Raw genomic sequence first — 12,685 nt, forward strand, 5'->3', positions numbered from 1 at the left:
AGTAAAAGAAGCTAGTCACAAAAGACTATGTATTGCATGATTCCATTTATATGAAATGGAATGAAAATATACTAGAAGAAAACTCATAAGGACAAAAAGTAGATTAGGGCTAAGAGAGAGGCTTGGGGAAAAAGGGAGGGGGTAGTGACTGCTAAAGGGAATGGGGTTTCTTTTGGAGATGAAATCAATTTTTGATAATGCTCTAAAATTGATTTCTGGTGATGGTTACACACTGTATATATACTAAACCCCATCAAAGTTTACAATTTAAATGGGTGAATTGTATGGTATATGAATTACATTTTAATAAAGCTGTTTCAAAAAAACTAACAATACTATACATTGATAAGTAGAACCTGATCGCCAGATAAAAAGGGCTTTCTAAATGGGAGTATGCAGGTAGGTATTTTTCTTCTTTGAGGTTTTGAATTTAAGTTTTAGAAAACAAGTGATACAAAAGAAATAGAGGCACACCAGTTATTCATATAACTAAATAATAATAAAAGAGAAAATAAAATACCAACATTAACATAAAGCTTTATGGAATACAAAGCACTTGCACATACGGTCCTGCAGCCAAAAAATGACAAGCCAGAATGAGTCACTTGTCCCTCCCCTGAGTTTAAACACAGAGATAACATATAAGAAATCAGAAGGTTGATGACTCTCAGGACACACTCAGAGGTTAATACAAAGTCTTGAAGAAACACTAGGAAAGACTGAAAGTGATTAGGACTCTTGTAGGGAGTAAATGGTGACCTGTATTAGAAGAGGACTAGAGTCCACGTTGTCCTGGGTGGACTGACGCCTACCCTACCTGCTGTGGGGCAGAAAAGCATCAGAACCAGGCCAGTGCCAGCCCAAGGCTGCAAACTAATGACGGAGGAGTTCTAGAACTCTGCTAGGGTGAGGGATCCTACAGCCACACTAGCAGGAGGCTGGACAACTCCTAAGCATTCACTTCTCCCCAGTTCAACTGCTGACCTGGCAATTATACCAGAGGGAGGCTACCATCTGATAATAATGCTTGGGAAAGAAGTACTAGATAGAAAGTTCTCTGCAGTGAAAGGGACACCCGTGGCAGATGAGGGGTGGTGCTTGAGCCCAGATTATTCATTATAAGCAGCTTCCTCACCTCCAACCTCTAAATGACCTACAAGAGCACAATCTAGAGTCAAGGGTATTATGCCTATTTTTAAGTAGATCTTAATGACAAAATACGTGTTAACTGAATAACATAAGAGTGAAAAAAAGACTGTAAGCACCATGAAAGAAATAGAAAAATGAAACAGTCTATACTAAAGGATGGCAAATATGAAACTATTTAAATTAAATATAATAAATGGTTTCATTTCAGAAAAGTAAGGGAGGGTATTAGAAATATGAACCATAAACAAGCAGTTATGAAGAAAAATCTCTTGCAAGTATTAACAACAAAATATGTAATTGTTGAAATGAAGTCAATGAATGGGTTAAACAGCAGAAAAGATACAATCTAAGAAAAAAATTGTATACTGGAATACCAGGTTGAGGAGTGTTCCCAGAGGCATCAGGAAGAGATTAAAAAGTGGAAATAATAAGAGAAAAGCTATGAAATATAGATGGTACAAGAAGTATCAAGAGTATCTAATAGGAATTCCAGAAGGAGAGAGAATAGAGTAATAAATATTTAGAGAAATAGTAAAAATGATTAGCCAGAACTGTACAAAGTTACAGGTCTGCAGATTTAAAGGGTACATAAAGTGCCAAATAGGATCATATGTACATATCAGAGGGAAATTTAAGAACACTGAAAAACAAGAGAAAATTCTGAAAGATTCCAAAAAGAAAATGGAGCTCATTAGTAAAGGACAAATAATCAAACTGACACCAGACTTGAGACAATGAAGTAGTATCTTTAAAGTTTTGAAGACAACTTTGAAACAAAAATTTATATCTAATTAAACTATTATTTACATGTGAGGACAAAATCAATATATTGGCATATAGGTATTTAAGGTCTCAAATACATAAAGTTTCTCTTTGAAGAAAATATTTGGAGGATTTACTTTAGTGACAAGTGAAAGAAATGCATGAGCAAGCAACTAGACACAAAAAGTAAAGGAGAGTAAAGGTGGTTCATCGTTATTTAAATATGCTGTGATGCAGAAAAAGTGCACCTATAATATCTGGGTCAAAAATTCCAGGCAGTATTAACACAGGGTGGGAGAAACAGAGAGAGCTGAAAGCATGCTAAAGTAATAACTGTGTTTCAGATGGGCAGGGCAGGAATTTGTATTAATAAGTTTTAGACACCGATAGGGAAAAATAGTCATTTCTATGAATCTTGGTAAGTAAGGGATAACTATCAGAAACATAGGAATAGAGTATTTAATACTCAGTTTAGTAGAAGAAAATCAATTTATCCAAAAGAAGCTGTGAAAAAGAACCAAAAAGAAGCAAGGCCAGTAACAACAATGACAACCAACACACACACACGCACACGCACACGCACGCACACACACACACACACCAGAGTAGCTAAAATGAGCCTTGGTAGACCAGTAATTATTGTCAATGTAAACAGATTAAATGTACCAATCAAAAGACAGAAACACAGAGTGACCGGGAAAATAAAAAGCTAACAGTCTTTTCTACAAGGGATAGGTGTAAAACAAAAGGGTACAGAGAAGTTGGGAATAAAGGAATAAAAGAAGGACTACCAGGCAAATATGGGGAAAAAGAAAGTAGAGGTAGAACTTTTTAAACTCTACAAAATAAATTTAAGGTTAAAAAAACACCTGAGAATACTTTCTTGAGCACTATTAAGCAGCAACTGACCAGCTATGAAGATACATAGTTATTACATCTGTTTCTTAAGTTTATGAGTTTTCTAGGTCTCTGATTTTTCCTTTTCTACCCTGGCCTGCGTATGTATCGTTTACATTCGTTTGTCTCTTTTCACTTGAGTTTTAGCAGCATTTGAGAATGTTTTAAACAAGTGAGGAGAAAAAGGAAGTTAGATTCAAACAGTTCAGGTTTTCTATTTGTTAAAGGTTCCATACTAAAGTTATTTGAAACTAAGGGTCAAAATGAAATCAAAGCACTTACTGTAAACTTAGAAATTAGAGCACTTCTCCCTAAGTAATGGAAGATATACCCATAAATTTTCTAATGTTCTAAGCTTCCATGGCAACCTGTGATCTAGAGTACTAAAAAATCAAGTACACAAAAGCTATTAATAAAAAAATTTCATAGAGAAATGCCCTCTAAAATCTGGTCGTTTGTAGAGCATCCATGAGGTCTGACTTTATTTTTTTCAGAATGACCAAAAATTCTACGGACAAAATCAATTATATTTGTATCTCGATATTTGGAGGAGTCTATTTTTACATTCCTTGCTTTCCACGAAGAAAAGTAAGGTCTAAAAATAGCAACATGAAGTTAATCACAAAGGGTACTTTTTAAAAAGCTAATAAAATATTTCAATTATATAGTAGTTTTTAATCTTCCTGCTTAAACATCTTACCACATATGAAATATAAATTAAAAAGGCAAGCATACAATAAAATTACTATGCCTCAAAATGCTTTGATTAGATGTTTATCACAATCTGTGGATTTTTCCTCTTTGGGGGTTATTATTTTCAGAAATTTCATGCATTACTTCAGGATTCTAATATCGCATTTACTTGCACATAATCATTTCTCTTTCACCATACTCTATTTCTGCATTTGCAATAAAAGCATATACTAATACAGCCATCATATAAAAATATTCATTATATTCCAGAATTCTCAATGTTCAAAAAGTGAAACTATGTAATTAAAATGCAACTCATCTCCACCCACCTTTTATAGCCAACTTTGTTAATAAAGAATGATGTGAATTGTTAACTGAGGGGCACTAAGCACTCCAAGGACTAAATACAGGCACTGTGTTTCTTCCATCATATCTATATCTTAAATTCCTTCAGCTCCTATTTATCAGGGAAGGGCTGCCAGGTGAGCAGTCTGTCACTCTTGCCTAGACTAATAGATTCTCCAGTGGCTTTTGTTACAGCTCATGTCATACTATTAAAACTATGTGCCTTGAAAATGGCATAACGTATGTAGCTGAATCTTGTCAAGTCTAGATAATCAGACTCTGTTTGGCTTCACAAGCAGATGCAGCTTAGAGAAGTAATATACATATGCAAATCACAGCGGTCCCCTTTCAGCACCACTGTTCCTACCTCTAATGACCCTCGCAGAAAGTCTGTTTGTTCAGCTCCCACTTCCAGGGCTACATCAACAGAAGCAAAGGGACGGCTGGCCATCTGCTGTCGTTCTCGAAGCAGTTGCTGGAGGGGGTTAAAAATCACTTGTTTTAAAACATGTTAAATTCAACAATATCTAGTTCCATTTTGAACAAAATGGCATTCAAAATTGAGAAGTCATCTAATACACATACTCATATCTAGATCATTAAAAATGAAAATTATTTTCTCCCCATGGCCTGGGTTATATTTCCATAGAGGCTTTAAATGTATGGTGCCTCCAAAGAACATTTCCCCTGACCTCCATCCCACAAGCCTAATGAAATGTACTCAAAAGCACTTTGAAAACTTCAGACGAGAGCTGCTACTTAAGTAAAAAGTGCTATTATGATGATGGCTATGCCAAGTTTTCCCACTCAGAGTAACTCATGCTTTTGTCTTAGCTGAAAGCAAGTGACAGTAAAAATGTATAAGAAAAGATAATCAAAAGTTGTCAAAATGCATTAATAGAGATTAAAGGAACATATCCCTCTGCCCAGACTAAGCCTTGTAAGTCATCAAGATCCCCTGTCAATTGCAGGAATTGTTATTGTCAGTGTTTTCAACTTTATTCAAAGCCTCTGTTCATTATTTAAATGTTCATTATTTAAATGAGGAATGATTAGTAGGTTGCAAAACATGTGTGCCAGGGCTTCCAAAACACTTCCGGATATTTGTTTCTTTCTATTTGTGTCTCTTCTGGGCTTTGCTCAAACTAAAACCAATAAACCAGCAAGTCCCAACCAAGTACCCAGCTAATTTACATTTCTGCCTCTCCTTGTAATTATAATATTCATTAAGTCATGATAACAAAAAATTAATGACCAGCACTAGATATTGCAAATCTTGCTCTTCTCATTCTACACAGCTAATACAATTATTATTAAATATTAAAAGTGGATGAGCAATGCAATTAAATACTCTTTCAAATGAGAAGAAAATCATATCATCAAAGAAAGGCAAGATCCTTGAACACAATGAATGGCTTCATTATTCACACAGATTTTTAAAGATTCACTGGAAGTAACTTCAAATATTAACAACTGGTCTTTGAATGTAAATGTATGTAGCACTGTGATGCATCATTCATAAACTTCCCTTTCAGATGACGAAGGAACAAAAGCCAACGCTTGATGGTAGTTTATTGTTTAACACTTTTAACGCTTGTGACACAGCAGTAACAGTGTGCATGTAATGAGCATCTAAAATATAATTTAAGGCCTTGCTTTTATTATTAAAGAGAGAACATCTACTTGCTAACACGGGACAGAAATAATACAACTATTACTCAGTAGTAGTTTAAATTCTTAAATAATATGTATTTTTAGGAGTAATGAAGACATACTAAAATATTCAGAGTAAAAAGTAAATGTGATTTAAACAACCGAATTATTCAATTTAATATAAACTCAGATTTGTACTATTAAAAATACAGCTGCTGGCAAACAGAATCTTGTTTGTGTCTCTCTCAATAGGAGTGGCCAATTGATCTGAATACCGTGTCTATGCAAAATGCAAACATAATGTTACTCCAAATACCAAGGGATGCTAAGTGTAGAAGACACAATGCTCTTTTTATCTGGTAAAAACATAAACACACACACATACAAATACACAAACTGCCTTTGCTACCGTAATATAAAAATGCCCTTGAGAAAACTGTAAATTCTAGTTTGGATCTTAACATGATTTTCTAACATCTGTATTAAAGTTTCTTCATTTGTACTAGTTTTCCTTAGCTTATAAATGGCATCTCATATAATTGATTTTTTTTTTTAAAAATGAACACTTTCTCTTTCCTCATCTTACCTTTTCCCTACACTTAAAAGTAAAATGTCTACAAAATATAATTAATGAATACTCAATACCACAAATTGTAATATAAGTCTATAAATATTCTACAGTCACCATATTTGACAAAGAATAGATTCCTCTGGAAAATAATGTATTATTGTGACCCCCACCACTCATAATAAAGAAAAATCAGTGATTGATACTTTTATTCATTAAAAAAAATGTACTATAGGATAGAAAGGCATTTTAAAAGATTCCAGTTTGTCTTCTGAGCTTTGAGTTTTCATCACTTTTTAAGAATTGAATGCTTATTACAGTACGCTTTGCAAAGAAGAAAAATGTTTTTCTTGTTCAGGACCATAACACTGTAGTTTGTAAAATAAGACACAGCGAAATAAAAATAATAAGAGCACAAGACAGTGTGCAGTAAAGGATACAAACAGGGAATTAGCCAAATGAATTCATTCCGGGTCACTTAGCAGAGGACTAGTTCGAGGACTTTGGCTGACATTCTAACTTTGGGAAACTAATGCAAATGTTCTGATTGGGAAACTCAGGGAGGGTAAGTAATTTTATCCTAAAACACTCTTGCTTTGATATGATGGCCCTAAAATAATAAAATGGAACAAAGTGAGATTCTCTTTGCTACTAAGTCCCTGGCTCTTAGCCATATCCTTAACAATTGTCCTTTCTCTTGCCAGTTAACATCTATATGCATTACTTCCTGAATTTTGCCCCTTCTATGTCAGAACAAAAGAGATATAAACGATATGCTTACAACTTAAATTCTGTCAAAATTTAGTGGAAATACTGACAGAAAAAATACGTAGACTCTGGAATTAGGACCTGTGTTTGAATACCAGTTTTTCCACTTTGTAGCTGTTTGACCTTAACCAAATTATTTAGACCTCTCAACGCCTCAAATATTCTCATTGCAAAGTTGGGCTAATAACAGTGCCTACACCTAGACCTCGGAGGACTTGTTTTGAATCCCAGCTTCCCCACCCATTACCTATTGTACCATCATCAAATTCTGTAGACTTTTCTAAGGCTTTTTTTTCCCTCTCTATAAACGGGAATAGCGATAATATCAGAAGATTGGGACTAACAAGATAATGCACTTGCACCGCTCAACACAGAATCTAGCACATTGTGAGAACTCAGTAACGCTTCATTGGTACAATTATTATGTTAAATTTCAAGCACCAATTTTGTCTTTAAAGATGGCACGCTAATTACCACAGGCCCATTTTCTTCGGCACTAGTGACATATTTTGCTCTATTAGTCTCCCTTTTAACAAACGTTGCAGATTTATGAGACAGTTGGGAAATGTCATGACTGTGGTAAAATGAATTTAGATTTGGAACTTTCTGCCATTTGTGACTAAGAATGATAAAAACTCAACCTAAAACTTATGGGGAAATATAGAGTACTTCATTAAGAACTTTCAAAAATTAACTTATTTTGTGATTACGATTTTTATATAAAATGAAGTTTGACATTTTATATATAGATAAGAAGCCATATAACAGATGATTTATTTTATAACTAGTCTGCAGTTGCCAATTTTTTAGGAGAAAGAAAAGGCCAAAAGAACAAATGGATCATAATACAACAGATCATAATCATGTTGCCATAAACATTGTTGTGCAGAACATTTTAAAATTATGCATGTTCTTAGTGTCATGTTTGTTATCTATAATAATTGTTTTATTATTCAAAATCTCTTACAAAACAAACCATGAAATTAAAAATAATATGAAAATCCATGCTTAAATTTGGCAACTGGGAATAGTCATTGATTCTATCAAATGTATATATGAAATGCTTCCATGCAATACTACTACTTCGAATATCGTATCATTCCCCAAAAGTTCATATTAATCACCTTTCCAACCACTGCGAAGGCTACAACTCTAATGGATTTCAGATAATAATCCTTAAAAACACACACACTAAAGAAAACAGTAACTACCTCTGTTTCCAGTTGTCTTCCTATGTCTTTCCTCCTGTGTCCAGGTTCTATCTGTCCTCCCCCCATACCTCCAAATGTCCTTCTACTCCATCCAAGTTTGAAGTGATCATCTCACCTACAAATTATTTATGATATTAGAGTGGCACTATCTCTTTAAATCTTCATGTTTTTCTGAAATCTTTAAGGCAAAAACTATTTTATATTTGTTTTTTTTTCCCCACAGCACTTAGTTTGTAGTCAAGAGTATTTGATGAATGAACAATGAATGACTGACTTAAAGTATAGAAATCTGTATCATCTGAATGTGATTGAAGGCAAGTTTTGATAAAACATTTTAATTGTGAAAAAACCTTTAAAAATATATGTCCTCCGATATTCTAGAATTTATGTCTTATGCTCCAATCTAACTGGATATTCATTTTTTTAGAATGGGCAATTTTGTGGATGCAAGAAATCACTATCAGGTTTTTTATTTCTCTTCATCCACTTTATTGCAATACTGTAAATATTATGAGAAAACTGCCAAAAAGTCATCATAATGCATTCATATTTTAATAGCAATTATTCCTAAGATTTTTGAAAGGTATAAAAGGAGCAATCAAAATGATTTAGTCATTATTCCTGAGCTTACATAATAAAATTTACAAGGAGTTTGAATTAGCGATTAAGCAACATTTCATGAGACTATTTCTATTATTAACACAAACACATTTAACATAGAGGAATATAAGTAAAAAACCAACTTTGGGTTTTTGGCGCTAGGATGGTGTGAGGAAATAAAGAGAAGTGGCAACATCTCTTTGCATCAGTGAATTAGGAAAGTATGATATTCTATCATTTTATAACTAAACCTGCAAGGCACAAGCTTATTCAGTTTTTCTTCATTGTTTGAAAGCAAAGTGTCCTCAATTGTCAAATGGCCACAGCAGATTTTCAAGGCAGGTTGTTCAGGTACGCAGGGTTGTTTTTTGAGCAGTAATGTGTCAAAAACAAAACCTACGATTCCTCTCATCAAGCCTGCTACCAGACAGAGGAAGAAAAGAGGAATAATGGAAAAATTTTCAAAATCTTCCAAAATATAAAGTACTATATTCTCTATAAATGCTAAGAGATTATATCAGTATAAAACCTACTCATGTCCACCAGAAGGCAGACAGCAGAAACAAGAAAACTACAATCCTGCAGCCTGTGGAACAAAAACCACATTCACAGAAAGACAGACAAGATGAAAAGGCAGAGGGCTATGTACCAGATGAAGGAACAAGATAAAACCCCAGAAAAACAATGAAATAGAGTGGAGACAGGCAACCTTCCAGAAAAAGAATTCAGAATAATGATAGTGAAGATGATCCAGGACCTCAGAAAAAGAATGGAGGCAAAGATCGAGAAGATGCAAGGAATGTTTAACAAAGACCTAGAAGAATTAAAGAACAAACAAACAGAGATGAACAAAATACACTAGAAGGAATCAATAGCAGAATAACTGAGGCAGAAGAATGGATAAGTGACCTAGAATACAGAATGGTGGAATTCACTGTTGCAGAGCAGAATAAAGAAAAAAGAATGAAAAGAAATGAAGACAGCCTAAGAGACCTCTGGGACAACATTAAACGTAACAACATTTGCATTATAGGGGTCCCAGAAGGAGAAGAGAGAGAGAAAGGACCTGAGAAAATATTTGAAGAGATTATAGATGAAAACTTCCCTAACATGGGAAAGGAAATAGCCATGCAAGTCCAGGAAGCACAAAGAGTCCCAGGCAGGATAAACTCAAGGAGAAACACACCAAGACACATACTAATCAAATTGATAAAAATTAAAGACAAAGAAAAATTATTGAAAGCAGCAAGGGAAAAACGACAGATAACATACAAGGGAACTCCCATAAGGTTAACAGCTGATTTCTCAGCAGGAACTCTACAGGCCAGAAGAGAGTGACATGACATATTTAAAGTGATGAAAGGGAAGAACCTACAACCAAGATTCCTCTACCCGGCAAGGATCTCATTCAGATTCAATGGAGGAATCAAAAGCTTTACAGACAAGCAAAACCTAAGAGAATTCAGCACCACAAAACCAGCTGTACAACAAATGCTAAAGGAACTTCTCTAAGTGGGAAACATGAGAGAAGAAAAGGATCTACAAAAATAAACCCATAACAATTAAGAAAATGGTAATAGGAACATACATATCGATAATTACCTTAAACATGAATGGATTAAATGCTCCAACCAAAAGACACAGGCTTGCTGAATGGATACAAAAACAAGACCCGTATATATGTTGTCTACAAGAGACCCACTTCAGACCTAGGGACACGTACAGACTGAAAGTGAGGGGATGGAAAAAGATATTCCATGCAAATGGAAATCAAAAGAAAGCTGGAGTAGCAATACTCATAACAGATAAAAGAGATTTTGTTATAAGAGACAAGGAAGGACACTACATAATGATCAAGGGATCAATCCAAGAAGAAGATATAACGATTATAAATATATATGCACCCAACACAGGAGCACCTCAATACATAAGGCAACTGCTAACAGCTCTAAAAGAGGAAATTGACAGTAACACAATAATAGTGGGGGACTTTAACATCTCACTTACACCAATGGACAGATCATCTGAACAGAAAATTAATAAGGGAACACAAGCTTTAAATGACACAATAGACCAGATAGATTTAATTGATATTTATAGGATATTCCATCCAAAAATAGCAGATTACATTTTCTTCTCCAGTGCTCATGGAACATTTTTCAGGATAGATCATATCTTGGGCCACAAATCAAGCCTCAGTAAATTTAAGAAAATTGAAATCATATCAAGTATCTTTTCTGACCACAACGCTATGAGACTAGATATCAATCACAGGAAAAAATCTGTGAATAATACAAACACATGGAGGCTAAACAATACACTACTAAATAACCAAGAGATCACTGAAGAAATCAAAGAGGAAATCAAAAAATATCTAGACATTAATGACAATGAAAACACGACAACCCAAAACCTATGGGATGCAGCAAAAGCAGTTCTAAGAGGGAAGTTTATAGCAATACAAGCCTACGTCAAGAAACAAGAAAAATCTCAAATAAATAATCTAACCTTACACCTAAAGGAACTAGAGAAAGAAGAATAAACAAAACCTGAAGTTAGTAGAAGGAAAGAAATCATAAAATCAGAGCAGAAATAAATGAAATAGAAACAAAGAAAACAGTAACAAAGATCAATAAAACTAAAAGCTGGTTCTTTGAGAAGATAAACAAAATTGATAAACCATTAGCCAGACTCATCAAGAAAAAGATGGAGAGGACTCAAATCAACACAATTAGAAATGAAAAAAGGAAAAGTTACAATAGACACCGCAGAAATACAAAGCATCCTAAGAGAGTACTACAAGCTACTCTATGTCAATAACATAGACAACCTGGAAGAAATGGACAAATTCTTAGAAAGGTATAACCTTCCACGACTGAACCAGGAAGAAATAGCAAATATAAACAGACCAATCACAAGTAATAACATTGAAACTATGATTAAAAATCTTCCACCAAACAAAAGTCCAGGACCAGATGGCTTCACAGGTGAATTCTATCAAACATTTAGAGAAGAGCTAACACCCATCCTTCTCAAACTCTTCCAAAAAATTGCAGGGGAAGGCACACTCCCAAACTCATTCTATGAGGCCACCATCAACCTGATACCAAAACCAGACAAAGATACTACAAAAAAAGAATATTACAGACCTATATCACTGATGAATACAGATGCAAAAATCCTTAGCAAAATACTAGCAAACAGAATCCAACAACACATTAAAAGGATCATACACCATGATCAAGAGGGATTTATCCCAGGGGTGCCAGCGTTCTTCAATATACTCAAATCAATCAATCTGATACACCATAGTAACAAATTGAAGAATGAAAACTATATGATCATCTCAGTAGATGTAGAAAAAGCTTTTGACAAAATTCAAGACCCATTTATGATAAAAACTCTACAGAAAGTGGGCATAGAGGGATCCTACCTCAACATAATAAAGGCCATATATGACAAACCCACAGCAAACATCATTCTCAATGATGAAAAACTGAAAGCATTTCCTCTGAGATCAGGAACAAGGCAAGGATGTCCACTCTCACCACTATTATTCAACATAGTTTTGGATGTCCTAGCCACAGCAATCAGAGAAGAAAAAGAAATAAAAGGAATACAAATTGTAAAAGAAGAAATTAAACTGTCACTGTTTGCAGATGACATGATACTGTACATAGAGAGTCCTAAAGATGCCACAACTAGAGCTAATCAATGAATCTGGTAAAGTTGCAGGATACAAAATTAATGCACAGAAATATCTTGCATTCCTATAAACTAATGATGAAGAATCTGGAAGAGAAATTAAGGAAACACTCCCATTTACCATTGTAACAAGAAGAATCAAATACCTAGGGAGAAAAAAGACCTGTATGCAGAAAACTATAAGACACTGATGAAAGAAATTAAAGATAATACAAGCAGATGGAGAGATATACCATGTTCTTGGATTGGAAGAATCAATACTGTGAAAATGACTATACTACCCAAAGCAATCTACAGATTCAATGCAATCCCTATCAAATTACCAATGGCATTT

General features: G+C 34.3%; 1 protein-coding gene across 1 annotated transcript in view; it reads right to left on the minus strand.

The window, feature by feature from the left end:
• The window catches only part of ATRNL1 (attractin like 1), a 672,454-nt gene that overhangs the window by 223,266 nt on the left and 436,503 nt on the right, over positions 1–12,685 (minus strand). Inside the window, exon 27 of the mRNA XM_060034012.1 lies at positions 4,214–4,321. Coding sequence (XP_059889995.1) covers positions 4,214–4,321 — 108 coding nt within the window. The remainder of the gene's footprint in view (positions 1–4,213; positions 4,322–12,685) is intronic.

This window comes from Delphinus delphis, chromosome 16, assembly GCF_949987515.2.
Source record: "Delphinus delphis chromosome 16, mDelDel1.2, whole genome shotgun sequence".
Taxonomy (NCBI): domain Eukaryota; kingdom Metazoa; phylum Chordata; class Mammalia; order Artiodactyla; family Delphinidae; genus Delphinus; species Delphinus delphis.